This window comes from Geotrypetes seraphini, chromosome 15 (assembly GCF_902459505.1).
Source record: "Geotrypetes seraphini chromosome 15, aGeoSer1.1, whole genome shotgun sequence".
NCBI lineage: Eukaryota > Metazoa > Chordata > Amphibia > Gymnophiona > Dermophiidae > Geotrypetes > Geotrypetes seraphini.
This window is the reverse complement of record NC_047098.1, coordinates 37,129,859-37,147,174: the sequence shown is the minus strand read 5'-3', so window position 1 is coordinate 37,147,174 and position 17,316 is coordinate 37,129,859. Positions and strand designations below refer to the sequence as shown.

Below are 17,316 nucleotides of genomic sequence, written 5' to 3'. Positions count from 1 at the left end.
TTGCCCTCACCCATCTGAGTGTAAGGGCAAGATGCCAGTCAGCAAGTACAGCAGTGCAAGCATCCAGACTTGTGCAGTTATTCCTGACATAGAATGCAGAGGGGTAGTAGAAGAAAAAATAATGAAATATTGGCCTTTTAAAGCACTTGCCAGACCTACGGCTGCTCTCAGATCTGGAACTGGAATTTCCAAAGACATGTTCATTTGTGTACTTAGTAACTGAATGTAACTCACCTTAAACTTCTGTTGAAATGACTGGAGGGAGAAGTCTGTTAGAGAAATGTTCACTAGGATTTCGTAACACTGTTTCCTGGGATTGTGTGTCTTGAGGTTGCAGGTTCCATAGCCCTGTGGTACAGAATTGCTAATAAGTGTCTGTCTATGCAATAACACTCAACAAGGTAAAGATTTTGGCATGGTCTCTGAATGTGTTATAATTTAAGCACTAGAGAAAACATATATGAATCCATAGGGGCAATAATAGGTATCATTTATACTCAAATATAAACTGAGATTTTTGTGCAGGTGTCTTGAGTGCACTTTCCTTCCCAGTTCAGATGGAGTGGTGCAAGACTACTGTGTGGATGTGGCTCTCTATAGACTCTTTGAAGCAGTTACTCTGGGAGTCTGGGGTGTCTTGGCAGCGTTCTTGTTACTCTCGCTGGTTTGTCCCTGCTGATGACATAGAGCCTCTTACTCAGCTTCCCGTGTCTGTGCACATTATGTACCTGACACACTGTATGTCCTTATCATCATCTTGGATGTCTGCTCACAGAATGCTCTGGCTCTGACAGCTACTCTTGCAGGCTCCCTTTTCAGGGGCAGTTATTTGGCTAAGGCCTGGATGACCTTATGCACTCTGTTGTGGACAGTTGTTCTAGAGCCCTACCTGTCAGCAAACTCAGAACCTTGTGAGGTTCAGGACGCTCTTAATTTTCGTGGCTTTCAGCGTTCTCTCCCATATTCCAGTTTCATGACTCGGAGATTTTCCTAGGGTTGTGGGCAGAGATTCTCTGGCTCCAGAAATCTCTGGTCCTCCACCTCCCATACTGCTTCTCTAGAAATCACATTAAAGACAGTCTGAGGGAGGCCTCTCTGCAGGAGGCTGGCTTTCAGCATTCCTACAAGCCTGAGTTCAGATTTGGTCCGACTGGTGGGTTCTGGAAACTATTCAGTCTACGAGCTGGACTTTGCCTAGCCTCTGGCGGTTTAGTGGTGGACTCTCTCACGGGATGCCCGGACTAAGTGATCAAAGTGCAAGTCACTGTACAAAGATGGTTGGATATTCAGACCATGGACCCTGTGCTGCCTCAAGACTCGAGCTTGAGCAGATATTCCATATACTTTATCATGCCAAAGAAAAGCTCAAACAATTGGAAATCAATCCTGGATCTTGCGCACATCAATGCAGCGCTCAAAGTTCTGTTCTTTTGCATGGAGACAGTGCAGTCTGTCATAGCGGCGTTGGCCCCGAGAGAGTTTCTTGCCTCTCTGAATCTCACAGAGGTTTCCTTATATATTCCCATTTCGCAGGCACACCGTATGTTCTGGAGGATCATTTCCAGTTTTCAGCTCTGTTTTTTAGCCTAGCTATACCACCTTGTTCCTTAACCAAGGTGATTGTGGTCGTGTCATCTCACTTGAGGAACATGGAGCTGTAGGTGCTCCCGTACTTGGATGATTGATTGATCAGAATTCCTTGTTGGCCAAGGGTCTGTGCACGGTAGATCAGGTGGTCTAGGTCCTGGAAGGTCTGGGTTGGATTGTGTATTACAGGAAAAGCTTTTGATCCCGTCACAGTCCCCGGAGTATCTGGAAGTCTTGTTCGACACGGCAGCTGGCTGAGTTTATCTTCCAGTGGAAGGTTTATCTTCTTATCTTCTGGACAAAGCAGCTCCATCTGCATGGGACTGTCTCCAGGTCCTGGGGTCCATGGTGGTCTCTATAGATGTGGTCCCTTGGGCAAGGGTGCATATGCATCCTCTGCAGAATGCGTTGCTATCACGCTGGGCTCCGTAGATGGAAGCATTGTAGGCAGCTCTTCCTTGGAGTCTGGAGACATGGGCTAGCATGAATTGGTGGCTCCTTCCACAGGCCCTCTCCAGGGGCATGCCACTGCAGATTGTATCTTGGGTGATTGTGATGACAGACTCCAGTCTCCGTGGCTGGGGAGCCCATTGCAATCATCGTCTCATTCAGGGGCGTTGGATAGTCTATCCAAGGAAATGGTCACTTAACCACTTGGATCTGCGGGCCATTCACTTGGCTCTGATGAAACTGCAGACTGTTCTGGAAGGCCAAGTGGTCCAAGTATTCTATGACAATGCAACAGTGGTGGCATATGTTAATTGCCAGGGAGAAATCAAGAGTGCTTTCCCTGGCTCAGGAAGCCCACTTTCTCTTTTTCTGGGTTGAGTGTAATTGCCAGGCCCTTTCGGCAGCTCATGTGATGGGAGTCAACATTGTTGAAGCAGACTTTCTCATCAGAAAATATTGGATCCAGGCAAGTGGGCGCTGTTCTTGGCAGCGTTTCAAGCCATTGTGCGGTTCTGTGGTCAGCTTCACATTGATCTGTCAACAGCAAGACCTCAAAAGACGCATGGTTCTAGGTCGCAGCTCCAAGCCCAGAAACAAGGGCCTAGACCAGTGGTTCCCAAACCTGTCCTGGGGGGCCCCCAGCCAATCAGGTTTTCAAGATATCCCTAACGAATATGCATGAGAGAGATTTGCATACCTGTCACTTCCATTATATGCAAATCTCTCTCATGCATATTCATTAGGGATATCTTGAAAACCTGACTGGCTGGGGGTCCCCCAGGACAGGTTTGGGAACCACTGGCCTAGATGGTCTAGTACAGCCATGGGAGTTCTACTGTATTTTTTCACCCTGTCCAATGATAGGTTGGTTCCTACATCGGATTGTGACTCATCAGAGAAGGGTCATTCTGGTAGCTCTGGACTTGGCTCGCAGACTGTGGTACACAGAACTTCTGCGTCTTCACATAGGTCATAGTCTTTGGTTGTGAGCTCTTTCAGACCTCCTTTCTCAGGGTTCAGTCTGCATGGAGGATTCCAATCACTTTACTCTTATGGCATGGCTCTTGAGCGTGAAGCGTTGTAGTGCAAAAGATATCCTGATGTAGTTGTTTCTACTCTTCTGAAGTCTAAGAAATCGACTACTGTATTTGCCTACTCTCAGTTGTGAAAAACTTTACAACATTGGTGCAACTAGACAAGTGTGGAGCCATTCTCTGCTCTGGTTTCAGTGGTGCTAGCCTTTCTCCAGGCAGGCCTTGATATGGGCCTCGCCGTGGCTTCCCTTTCTATCCATGTTTGAATGCCAGCAGATAAAATATTCCAATCGATTTTTTTCTTTCCCTTAGCAGATCCTCACTCAGCACCTCTTCAGGACAAGGAGCAGTTCAAAAGTTAGCTCACTATGAGCAATATATTCCTGAAGATCATTTGAGTGCATTCAAACACATTTATAATGATCTTCTGGAAACATGAAAGTACATGGCACTTTCTCTCTCCAACGCCTTCAGTGTTACTTCATGAATGTCAGCAGTTTCCATCACCATGGGAAGACAGGCATGGCTGCAAGTATCCAATCTAGATGCCAACATTCAGGAGCACTTGGCCAATATTCTCTGGATGAATTATTTGGAGAAAAGATGAGAGAGAGCTCAGAAAACAGGGGCATGAAGATTCCATGATTACATTATCTTCTACAAAGACACCTAAACCTCAATTACAAAGGCAATTTAAAACCTTAAACACCCATCATATTACTCTAAACATAGATATAATCCTCCATCTACTTCCTTTAGAACTCTGATTCAGAGACATCCAATACAACAATTGTCTCAAAGCCACAGTCTCTGCAAAAAATCTCAGCAGTCTTTTTGACTTTCTCCTAGACAGTCTATCCACTCTGCAACTTCTCCCCCACATTCTTCTTATAGGAGGTCATCTCGTTCATAATATCAGACTACTGGGTCCTCCAGGTAATCAGACAAGATCATGCCTTTTGTCTTCTAAAGAAACCTCCAGACCATCCTCCAAGAGAGTCCTCTTTCTCCTTCCATCAGAAAGCTCTCCTTCGATTCTAGAACTTTGCAGCGCACGAAGATGGCTGGGTAGAGGATTAGCTCTGTTGTGACAGGCAAATTTTATTAAGATTTTGGCAGTTAAAATTAAAGAAAAGTGAAGGAAAAGAGAGAATTGAAGTAAGAAATGGCTTCGGGTAAAACTAGTAAAAGTAATCCGGTGAATTCAGGAGCAGGAAGTAAAAAAAGAACAAAAATGGATTCGGTATCCCCGACAGCGGTCCCGTTGCCTCAGGAAGAAATTGATAACAGTGATTTGATGAATGAACTTCAGAAAATTAAAGAAATAGTAAGTGATAACGCTAAAAATATAAAAGTTGTGAAGGAGGAAATAGAGAGTCTGACAAATAGAATGCAGGCATTTGACTTCAAAATTGAGCAGTTAGAAAAGCATGCTGAGAAATCTGAGGCAGAGATGCTGGTGTGTAAAAAAGATCACAGAGAAATAGAGGCGTTGAAAAAGGATTTTGAAGACTTATCAAATCGTGAAAGAAGGAATAATTTGCGTCTGATTGGGATACCTGAGGGGATTGAGCAGAATGATCCTATTCAATTTGTGACTAATTTTATCCCAAAGATCTTGCCATTTAAAAGTTCTTTTCCTTTGGAGATAGAAAGAGCACATCGGATACCAATGAAAAGATCAAATAGTCAGAAGGATCCCCGTCCAATAATCTTTAAGCTGCTAAGACATCAGCAGGTGGTAGAGATTATAAAGCTGGCTAAAACAAACAAGGATCTTAAATGCCAGGATTCTAAGATCTTTATAGTACCTGACTTTGCAAAAGCTACAGCCTACAAAAGAAAACAGCTTTTGGATTTAAGACCTAAACTGAGAGCAATGGGAGCAAGATATGGATTGATATACCCTGCTATTATGAGGGTAACTTATGAGAATAAAACTTATAATTTTGAAGAAGCAGGCAAATTACAGGAATTTCTAGATCAATATAATTTGCATATGGTTTCATGAAAGTATTTAGAAAATGTAATAAATAATATACTTAGATTATTTTTGGTTTATATTTTTGAGTGAAAATTGAAAGATATTTTATAAAGAAAGAAAAAGTGGAAAAAAAAATAGAAAAGGAGAAAAATATTTTCTAGAAAATTGTTGCAGTTAGGTTTAAGGGGGATCAACATTTCAAACAAGATTTAAAGAATAGAAATGAAAAATTTTAAAGAGACAATAAGAAAAGAAGAAAAGAAGATTTTGACAAGGTAAGAAGAGGGATGGAGCATATAGGAAGTGAAGAAAATATGAGGAACAATTATAAGATTTGGATGGTTTCTTAATGTGAATTTATAATTTGCATTTGAGCGTGACTGAGATAATAATATGAGGACACATAAATGCTGCATTGGAGAAATGTGGGAACTTAGAATATAATAAGATGAAAAATACAAAAGACTATTGATGTAAAGAGAAGAAGATGTGAAGATGGACTGATGGAAATGACTTGAGCATTATTTAGATTTACAATTTGCATCTGAAATTGACTGAGATATAAGGATGATGTTGCAAAAATACTTTATTGGAGAAAGATGAAATAGCAATCTGCAAGAAGATGGAATAAGAGACTGAAACAGCAGGATGAAGATGTACAAGTGTTACAGTTGTGCAGAATGGAGAATAGACTGTAATAGATTGAAGATGCAATGAAAATTAATGAGAGTTTTAAAAAATATGAGGTCTGCTTGGTTGAAATGTTTGATCCTTCTTTTGATGTAAGGTTAAAAAAAAATGAATATTATAGGATGGAGTGATGTATGTTCCATTGAAGTTGTGAGAAACTTAGGTTAGACAAAAAAAAATAAAAATAAAATAATAATATTAATCTTGGGGGGGTATATATTGTAAGAAATGGTTTCCGAAATATTGGGTATATCCTTTTATAAATATATTAGAGGTATAGGATGGAAGAATGTTTGGAAATTTGAATGAGGGGGGAAGTATATAATAAAGAATTATAGTAAATATGGGTATTGAAGAATGGATTGACTGCAGGATAATTTAGTGTTGGTTGTTTGAAAGATTAGAGAAAGAAAAATGAGTATGTTATTGCCTGTGGGGAGTTTATTTTTTGCTCAGTAATATGTGCGTTTCGAAGTTTGCATTTGTGTTAGGGGAGGGGAGGGTGGAGGATGGGAATAGGGGGGGATGGGGAAAGAAGGGAGGGGGGGAGACTCGTATATTGGTTTAAGGAAAAAGAAAAAATGTATATTTTATGTCTGAGTGGATTATATATGTATTTTATATTTTATTTGTAAAATGGGTTTTAAAATTTTTTCTTTGAATGTAAATGGCCTTAATCACCCTATAAAAAGGAAAAAGGTATTGGAATATATTAAACAACAAAATATAGATATATGTTTCTTGCAAGAGACACATTTGTCTGGAACAGAGTCTATGAAGCTGACAGATAAGTGGATAAAACAATGTTTATTTGCACCAGCGGTAAAAAAGAAGGCAGGAGTTGCAATATTGATTAATAAAAAATGTCCAGCAACATTTAATATGGTTAAGGCAGATCCTCAAGGAAGGTGGTTACTTGTTGACATGAGCATGGGCAGTAATACAATGGCGTTACTAAATATATATGCACCTAATTCGAATCAAAGTGAATTCTTTAAATCTCTACAACAATTAGTTTTACCACTGGCTACTACTAATTTAGTGGTGGCTGGGGATTTCAATGCTGTTATAGATCCAATAATGGATAAAAAGCCTAGTAGAATAATGAAATCAATGGGATTAGATAATTTGGTACAAGTATGTAATTTAAAAGATATATGGCGTATTCTTCATTTTAATGATCGGGAATTAACATTTTGTTCACATGTTCATCAATCGTTCTCAAGAATTGATTATATTTTTGTTTCAGATCAGATGGTACAGCAAGTTATAAAAGCTGACATAGAACCAATAGTAATATCTGATCATGGTGGTATATGGATAGAAGTTAACTTAGTAGATCCAGATAATTCCAAACCTGTATGGAGGTTTGATAATACATTGCTTGCTGATTCTAAATTTTGCACAGAATTTCAAAATAAATGAATATTTTAGACTTAATGATTTAGAGGAAATTTCGATTGGAATTTTATGGGATGCTTTCAAAGTAACTATGAGAGGACAAATTATATCATATTCTGCATATAAAAAGAAACTGTTAAGAAAACAATATGTGAATTTGGAAAAAGAAATTAAGAATTTGGAATTAAAATTGGTTAATAAATGGGAACAGGAGACATTTCAAATATTGTTTAAAAAAATGTGAATATAATTAAATTTCCTCTGGGTTAGTAAGGAAAGATATTTTTGCTCAGCAGGTGGTGTATTATGGTAGTGCAAATAAGGCTGGAAGATTATTGGCAAATTATTTAAAAGCAAAGAAAAGGAAGGAGAAAATAAGCATAATTAAAGATGAGTTAGGAAATTCTCATTCTCAAATTGGAAATATATTAAAACAATTTTTAAAATATTATAAGTCATTGTATTCTTCGGAGTCTTATTTAAATAAAGAGAAAGATGGGATGGATTTTTTGAGTTTAGTTGAAGGTCCTAAGGTTCCTGATCATATAAAAAGAAGTTTAGATAAACCTATATCATTAAAAGAGTTACAAATGGCATTGAAATCCCTTAGAGTTGGGACCGCTCCAGGTGGAGATGGATTTACAGTAGAGTTTTATAAAGAATTTCAAATTTCCCTATTACTGTATTTATTAAAATTATATCAGGATCAACTGAATAAAGGTTGTATATCAGGCACTATGGCAGAATTTTTAACTATTGTTTTGCCAAAGCCAAATAAAGATCCAACATTGGTTTCAAACTACAGGCCTATATCTTTAATAAATGTAGATGGTAAATTATTAGCTAAGATTTTAGCATTAAGATTGGCTAAAGCTCTTCCGCATATAATAGGAATGAATCAAACTGGATTTGTTGCTCAAAGACACTCTTCTAATATTACTAGACTGGCATTTCAGATGTATTATTTAACAAAACAAATTAATGATCCGGCTTTTTCGGTTTCACTAGATGCTGAGAAGGCTTTTGATCGTGTAGAATGGAGTTTCATGTATCAAGCTATGGAATGGTTTGGTATTGGATCCGGATTTATACAAATGATACAAGCATTGTACAGCTCCCCAACTGCTCGCTTATATATAAATAATAATTTTTCGGATGCTTTTAAGTTGCAGAGGGGAGTTAGACAAGGTTGTCCATTATCTCCTTTGCTCTTTGATATAGTTCTTGAACCCTTATTATTAGCTTTTCGACAGGCAAAGGACATACAGGGTATTCCATGTGCTGGAGTGGAATATAAAGTATCTGCTTATGCAGATGACATCTTGCTTCATTTGAGGAATCCGGAAACAACAATCCCATGTCTACTGAAGGTCATAGATACATTTGGAAAATTCTCAGGATACAAAATAAATTGGACTAAATCAGAGATTTTACCTTTAAATGTGCATTGTACAAAAGGTATACTTGATTCTTTCCCTTTTATATGGAAAGAGGATGGAATAAAGTACTTAGGTATTTGGCTGAATAAAACACTTGAAGAGACAATGAGAATAAATGAAAAATTTTTATTACAAAAAGTTACAGAGTTGTGTGAGCAATGGAATCCTTTACATTTGTCCTGGTGGGGAAGAGTACAAACTGTTAAAATGATGATTTTGCCTGTGGTTTGCTATCAATTGGGAATGATACCAGTGTTTTTTCAGGGGTCTTTCTATAAAAAATTAAATAGTATTCTGGTTAAATTTATTTGGCTGGGTAAAATTGCAAGAGTGGCTTTAGTGTCTTTGCAAAGACCAATTGAGGAGGGTGGGGTAAATTTTCCCAATTTTTATAGGTATCATCAGGCCTATATCATGCGCCAAGGTATGTATTGGGTCCTCCCAGAGCTTTTAGAACAATTAACAGAGTGGTTAAGGGTGGAGAGATCACTTATCTTTCCATTTAGGCTTGATCTTTTGCTTGGTATAAAAGTGCCTAGAATACGTAAGGACAATAGAGTATTAATGGATACTTGGAAAACATTAAGGTTTGTAGACAAATTAACTACTGATTCTATTTTAAAATCGAAACAACAGAATATTTGGGTAAACTCCAAGATACAAATAGGCGGGTTTAAGGTTGTCTGGAAAGATTGGATTAAAGCAGGTATAAGATCATTAACGGAAGTAATTGATAATGGTAAGATGCTTGAATTTTCACAATTGCAACATAAATATGGTCTGAATAAAAAACAAAATTATAAGTGGTTGCAATTGAAGCAGGCTATTCAGGTGGGGTTCCCTGAATGGAAATCTTTAAATGATCATTACAGCTTAGAATTCTTATGTTTCCAGGCAGATTTTCTGGGTCACCAGGCCGCAAAGTGGTATAAAATTATATCTAATTATTTGAATAAGAAGCCTAAAAATGGATTAAGAGATATTTGGAGCATTGAGATTAAGCATCAGATTAATGCATCTCAATGGCCATGTATTTGGTCTTGGAGAATTAAAGGTACGATGTCAGCATCTATTAGGCAAACATGGTTCTTTTTGTTGCATAGAGCATTCTGGACCCCTACTAGATTACAAAAATTAGATTGCTCTAAGTCTAATAGATGCTGCATTGTAAAATTGAAGTTGGAACTCTAGACCATCTTTTATTTTATTGTCCATGTATTCAGGCATTTTGGATATCAATATGGGATCAAGTTAATATGTTGATGGAGAGTCATGTGGCTTTATCCTATGACACAGTGATTTTTGGAATGTGTATGAGGGCCAAATGTCAAATATCTGCAACAAACAATAAATTATTGTTGATTCTTACGGGAGTGGGAATTCAACAGATAACAACTAATTGGAAAGACTGTTCTAGATTGAATTGTAATTTTTGGTGGAACTCAGTTTGTCATATGTATAAGATGGAAAGATTTCTTGCGATACAGAGGGGGTATTTTAAAAGATTTCAAGAGGTGTGGAGGCTATTAATTGAATATTATAACGAGTAAAGTTTATTCTTTTTCCTTAGGGGATAATATATAGAAATGGGATGGGATGGGAGGGATAGGGAGGGAAAAATATTGGAAATATGTTGTTATGAAAAATAAGGAGATATATGTAATAGGATGGGATATTTATTGTGCATTACTGGGTATAATAAAATGTTTAAAGTGTTTGAGGAAGAAGGATGGGGGAGGGACAGATTTCATGTCAGATTAATTGTATTATCAAAAAGGGATGTATAATTATATATAAATTTGGAAGGAATATTTTATTGATATGGAAAAGGGTGGGAGGTGGGGGGGGGAATAAAAACATGTATAATAATATTGTTTAAGAATGCCAAGTGTGTTATGTAAATTAATTGTAATAATACTGTACACTTGTTGAAAGAAATAAAAAGGAATAAAGATTTTAAAAAAAAAAAAAAGAAAGAAAGCTCTCCTTCAACAAGAGCTGTCATCCCTCCTGCAGCTCAATGCCATAGAAGGAGTTCCTATTCATAAGGAGCGCTAAGGGATCTACTCAAAGTATTTTCTCATACCAATCCTGGACCTCCATGCCCTGGGAACCCTATTACCACTCTTAGATAATTATTACTGACTATACTTTCTAGACGACAGAGAAGCCTACACATATATTCCCATCCTCCCAACTCATAGAAACATGATTGCAGATAAAGGCTAAATGGCCCATATAGTCTGCCCATCCACAGTAACCATTATTTCTTCCTTTCTCTAAGAGATCCCACATGCTTATCCCATGTCTTCTTGAATTCAGACAGCCTCTGTCTCTACCACTTTTCCGGGAGACTGTTCCATGCATCTACCACCCTTTCTGTAAAAAAGTATTTCCTTAGAAAATCAAGAGATGTTTTTAAGATCAAATGTTTTTTCTTGATTCACTTGTTGTAAGTTGTAAAAATGAATAAAGATTTTTTTTTTTTTTTTTTAAAGTATTTCAATAAATTATTCCAGAGCCTGTCATCTCTTAACTTCATCCTATGCCCTCTCATTCCAGAGCTTCCTTTCAGTTCAAAGAGATTCAGCTCATACACATTTATACCATGCAGATATTTAAACTATCATATCTCCCCTCTCCTGCCTTTTCTCCAAAGTATACAGATTGAGATCTTAAGTCTGTCCCCTTACGTCTTATGACGAAAACCACGCATCATTTTAGTAGCCTTCCTCTGGACTGACTCCATCCTTTTTATATCTTTTTGAAGGTGAAACCTCCAGAGTTGTACATAATATTATTCTAAGTGAGATCTCACATGGACATCAATACCTCCTTTCTCCTACTGGCCATACCTCTTCCTATGCACCCTAGCATCCTTCTGGCTTTCACTGTCACCTTTTCAAACTGTTTGGCCACCTTAAGATCCCACTCTTCTGTTGTTCACCCCCTAAACTATACCGTTCCCTCTGGTTTTTGCAGCCTAAATGCATTACCTTGTATTTCTTAACATTAAATTTTAGCTGCCAAATTTCAGACCATTCTTCAGGCTTCACCAGGTCTTTCTTCATGTTATTAACACCATCCTGGGTGTCTACTGTATTGCAGAATTTGGTATCATCTGCAAAGAGGCAAATCTTACCTGACAGCCCTTCAGGCTTATAAAAATGTTAAAAAGAACAGGCCCAAGAACAGAACTTTGTGGCACACCACTGAACATCCCTTTCCTCAGAACGATCTCCATTGACCTCTTGTCATCTTTCACTTAACCAGTTCTTGGCCTAGCCCATCACTTTGGGGCCCATCCCAAGAGCACTCAGTTTATTTATTAGATGTCTATGTGGTACACTGTCAAAGGCTTTGCTAAAATGTAAATATACCCTATCTAGCGCACTCCCTCTACCCAATTCTCTGGTCACCCAGACAAAGAAATTGATCAGATTTGTCTGACAAGACCTATCTATAGTAAATCCTTGTTGCCTCTTGTCCTTTAATCTACCAGATTCCAGAAACTTTACTAATCTCTGTTTCCATTAATTTGCTTACCACAAAAGTCAGGCTTCCTTATTTCCACTTTTGTGTAGAGGAACCACATCCGCCCTTCTCCAGTCCTCTGGTACCACTCCTGACTCTAGAGAAGCATTGGAAAGATCGGTCAGCGGTACCACCAGAACTTCCCTAAGCTCATTAATCACTCTTGAATGTACACCATCCATCTCCATCGCTTTGTCTACCTTTAATTTAGCTAGCTCCTCATGAACACAACCCTCTGAAAATTGATCGGCGTCTGCCACTCCACCATTCCTATTCGCATTTGTCTTCTGCAGTCCCACTCCCAGATCTTTAGCCGTGAACACAGAACAGAAATATTTGTTAAATCGATTCAGCCTTTTCTTTATCAGCTTCTTTACCCCTTCACTTTTGAGTCTCACAATGCCACTTTGTACTTTTTCCTATTACTGATATCTAAAAAATGTTTTGTCTCCCCATTTTACCATGTCAGTTATTTTTTTCTTCAATTTGTATCTTTGCTTTCCTGACTTCTCGACCAGCCTCTCTTAACTTTTCCAGATGTTTTTGCCTGTCTTCCTCTTTCTGCAATTTTTATTCCTTAACTTCTCAGCTACTACTTTTGAGAACTAAAGCGGCCTTCTTTTCCTCTTACTTTTACTTTCTTGCCTCACAAAAAAGATTTGTCACCTTATAATAACTCCTTTCAGTTTTGCCCACTGCATTTCTACTCCTTCCAGAAGTTCCCATCCAGATTCGTTGATGTAATCACCCATCTGAACAAGTTTTGTAAAGTCTAGAACCTTTCTTTTGAATGAGCCCTCTCTATACCCATCTTCGGCTGGGGAGCCCATTACCCAAGGGTGCCTGTTGCAGGGCTTATGGTCATTCTCTTAGAGGGTTTGGTCAATCAACTGCTTGTAGCTGAGAGTGATCAGTCTGGCCCTTCAGGCACTGGAGATCATCTTGGAGGACAAGGTGGTCCATGTCTTCTCAGTCAATGGCACAGCGGTAGCCTACATCAACCAGCCCCCAACTCACACAAACAGGTCCAGTGTGTCTTGCTTTCAAACCACCCTTCTTGCTGGGGCCAATCAAACTAAGGATGTTGGCCAATGTCTCTCCCTTTCAAACCTCCCTTCCTGCCAGGGCAGTGCCAGCAAATCCAGAAAACAATAATGAGCACTACATAGACTTTCTACTTCCATACCACTGAAGCTTCTGCCACCTTCAACCCCCATACAGCAATAGGAAGTGCATATCAGAAGGTGCAGGATGGTAGGACTTTTAGCGACACAGAAGCATGAAGGTTCAATGGTGCTTGTTACTGCTTTTCTTTTTAAATTTGTTGCTGCCTGGCAGGAAGGGAGGTTTGAAAAGGAGAGACACCAGGCTATGAAGGGAATAAAACAGAAAATGGGGTAGCATCAAAGAGGGAGAGTATAAATCCTTTGAGGTAGGAACAGTGTTCTTCTTTTGCCAGTGGGAGGGGGCATTGATCTCTTTGCCCCTTCCCCCAAATTATACCAATGACAGTCACTATAAATTACAAAAAATAGGGACTGCAACTGTAGGCTTTGGATTTCAATTGAGCTGGAAGTAATTGTACAAATATTACCTTGTTTCTCTGTGATCATTCAGTTAGTGTTGATTGCTTCCTTCCCTGCTCAGTATTTTCATTTTTGGGTTCATCCCTATTCTCATGTCTGCTGTGATTTCCATAGGCAAATCAGTCACCTATATTCCTTACTCTGCTGAGGTCAAACGTGCATTGGAGCAGGAGGTACAGATGCAAAACGCAGCAGCAAGAGCAGGTTCACCATACAGGCTTTCTCCAAGAGAAATTTGCAAAGTTTCACCACAGCCTGATATGAATATTGCACGTTACAGTGTCCCACCAGGTAATGCACAACTCTTGAAACAAGTTTTGTTTTCCTGATTTTGAAATGATTGTTATTTGGCTCCACTCTGACAGTGCCAAAAAATGGAATTCTATATTTGCACAGAGAAAGGGCGTTGCCTGTATAACTGCAGTGAGGAACTTTAGAAAGGTTCTAGGTAAAGTACTGACAATTTAAAGAAGTATCCTGTTTGGCAGTCTCAAATGTTTGAAAGTTTGAGATGGATTTTTCTATTTGAACAATACAAATATCTAGAGAACCAAACTCCTTTTGTTACTAGTACACTTCTCCCTCAGTATTCGCAGGGGTTAGGGGCAGAGCCGGACCGCGAAGTGTGAAAAATTATGAATAACTTTGTGCCGGCTCTGACCCACCCCTGGACCTTACCTGGTGGTTTCCGCCTCCGATTGCCTCCTTCTGTGCATGTTGCGTGTTTGCAGGGACCAGTGTGGGTGCTTCGGCCTCCTTTCCCCGCTCCAGGCCGGTGAGAGCGAAGATCGTTCCTGTGTCAGCCTTACCTGGTGGTTTAGCGGGGCTTTCGGGGCAGGAGCGATCTTCCTACGCTCCTGCCCCATGCAGATCGCCAATATGAAATGGCTGCCTGAGCTCCCGTAGTCTCTCATGGCAGCCATTTCCTATTGGCGATCTGCACAGGGCAGGAGTGTAGGAAGATCGCTCCTGCCCCAAAAGCCCTGCTAGACTATCAGGTAAGGCCGGGATGCCAGGGGGAAGGTGGGAGGGAGGCGGGGAAGATCTGATTCAAATCTTTTTTTTTTTATTTCCTTAAAAAAAATTACAAATAACCAAATCCACGGATGCTGAAATGGCGGATTCGGAGGGGAAAATGTAAACCTTTCCAGAAAAGACATTTACTAATGGTTTATACCTTCTCTGGATTAAATTTCCACAGCTTTGAGGTTGCTGGCTGCCAGCACATTTCCTGTCCACTGGGCAGGTATATGGGTTAAAAAAAACCTACATTTTCTCTTCTTTTTTTTTTCTTTTCCCTTGTTTTCCTTTTAAAGTTCTCCAGCCTGCTCCACATCAAGTAATAACAAATTTACCCGATGGGATCCGTCTGCCAACAACTAGACCAACCAGACCACCTCCCCCGCTCATTCCGTCATCCAAAACCAGCATGGCACCTGAGAAATCCTCGTTCATCATGGGAGGATCGATCTCACAGGTCCGTGAAAATGTCATTGAAGAAACACTGCTCCATTTCTGTTTAAACATTTGAGTTTGTATTGTCTGTTTTTTAACTTTTCTGTTTTAAATGAAGTTCCTTTCAAATTTAGATTTTAGACTGTACTTAGCTTTGTCCTATTTATTAAAATTTTCTTCTCTGCTTTTAGAGAATAAACTTAATTCTGTGTCGCCTGTTAGACCGGTACAGTTCTTTACGGATGGGTAATATCTCACTGTAACCAGCAGGTGGAGACTGAGAGCAAAACTTGGTTGTAGTATATTAGCTGAGGCTCCTCCTCCTAACCCAGTCTTTTTGATCTCCGAAGCAAGTGAGATCAGGTAAATTTATGGCTCCCCCTATTAGGGTTGTTGGAATTTGTTTAGGACTCCTGGTACCCTTTTTGGTGCTGGATGGAGTTTAGACAGGTCCTGTTTGGGAGTCGGTCCAACCTCGGGGGTGTCAAATCTGGCAGGTCGCATACTGGGTCCCTCCACCTCCCAAAGTTTTTGTAGAGGTGCCTCAGCTAGTAGCCTGGCCACCCATACCGGTCAGGCCTCCAGATTAGAGAGCCAGTGGAGTCTGTTCTGAGAAAAAAAAAATCGGCTGTGCCGGTCTAAAGGGCTGTTTCCCTTTAAATTTAATGTATTTTTCTGCTAACTGGCACTTTTATTCTAGCTAGGTCGCATATGACGCAATGAGCACTTTTGCAAGGGAAAAAGTGCTCATTGTAATCCAGCCTCGAGGCACTCGTGGCCGGTATGATCGAGCAGGTCTGGCTGCTGTGAAGGGGAATCCTCGTCGGCATCAGGTGCCGGCGGTTGGGGATCCCCTTTGCGAGTGCCTCATGAGCCAGCAACTGTCTGCAGGGAAGCCCGGGCTTCCACCGCTGGTCAGGCAGAAAGGATTCCCTTACTGCCGAAGTGGCTGGGGACTCCCTTAACAGCTGATGCTGACTTCCCTGCTTGAGCGGCTGGGGCAGTTTAGGCCTCTTAGCCACTACAGGTCCACAGAGCTCAGTTTTTTTGGGCGGTTCAGTTCCATTTTTGGTGAGAAGCAGCCTCAGGTGACGTCGTCCTTGTATTGGGACACAGGCGGCAGGTTGTTTGCTGGGTCTCCTGCTGTGGCAGGGAATCCCGTGGGGGCCACCAGGGGATTTTTCCTCTGTTTTTTGCATGTTTGATTTTCTTGATGCGGCCAGAGGTCCTGCTTCCACCCTGGGGGGGAGGGGGCCCTCGAAGTCTTCAACAGGTTGGCCCTAGACGTCCTCTACAGGTCGGCCCCACTCTGTATCAGTTTGATTCCCCTCTACTCCTCTCTCGTCCCAGCTCCCTAGGGGGATCTTGGGGCGCTAATTTTATCCGAAGGAGCAGACTTTGGTGTCTCAGGACTTGGATCCTCTAGGGCAGGGGTCTCAAAGTCCCTCCTTGAGGGCCGCAATCCAGTCGGGTTTTCAGGATTTCCCCAATGAGTATGCATGAGATCTATGTGCATGCACTGCTTTCAATGCATGTTCATTGGGGAAATCCTGAAAACCCGACTAGATTGCGGCCCCCAAGGAGGGACTTTGAGATCCCTGCTCTAGGGGGAACAGTTTTCTGCTTGCAGCGGTTTTTGTGCTTCTGTCTGCTAGCACGGGTGCGTTTTTTGGCGGGACAAGCTCCATGTGCGAATTCTTCAGGTCTCCTTGGGTGTTGAGGCAGCCAAGACGGAGCCCCCACGTGTGGTGGATCCCTGGTTGTGGGGGATCCACCTAGCTTCCCGTGCTTTTTCCTGGGTTTCAGGATTTTTCGGGAGTTTGTGCTGGCACGGTATCTGGTGCCTGTGTCCCTTTTAGCTCTGCGCGCTCTTTAGCCCACAGGTTTCCCATCCTGGAGGGGGATCGGGACACCTTCAGTCGTCTGTTTCAAGGGGCTACTTTCTTTCCAGCCCCTGGGTCTTCCCAGGGCCATGTCTTTCAGCGCTTGCAGTCCTTATGGGGGGACCACCAGGGAACTGGGTTTTTCTTCCGCTGGTTCCCCCGCTGACCATCCTGCCCAGTGAATTCTTGCCGGCGCCTCCTCTGATTCCGGGGGGGCGCCTGTATGTGCGAGTTTTATCCAAAGTGGGCAGAGCTCACATTCGATCAGTAGGT

The 17,316-nt window shown here is 40.8% G+C and overlaps 1 protein-coding gene across 12 annotated transcripts in view; it reads left to right on the top strand.

Moving 5' to 3' along the window:
- The window catches only part of NCOR1 (nuclear receptor corepressor 1), a 509,406-nt gene that overhangs the window by 331,300 nt on the left and 160,790 nt on the right, over positions 1-17,316 (top strand). For all 12 annotated transcript variants that reach the window (XM_033922034.1, XM_033922033.1, XM_033922035.1 and 9 more), the window contains 2 exons: positions 13,820-13,996; positions 15,022-15,182. In XM_033922034.1, the coding sequence (XP_033777925.1) occupies positions 13,820-13,996; positions 15,022-15,182 (338 nt within the window). The remainder of the gene's footprint in view (positions 1-13,819; positions 13,997-15,021; positions 15,183-17,316) is intronic.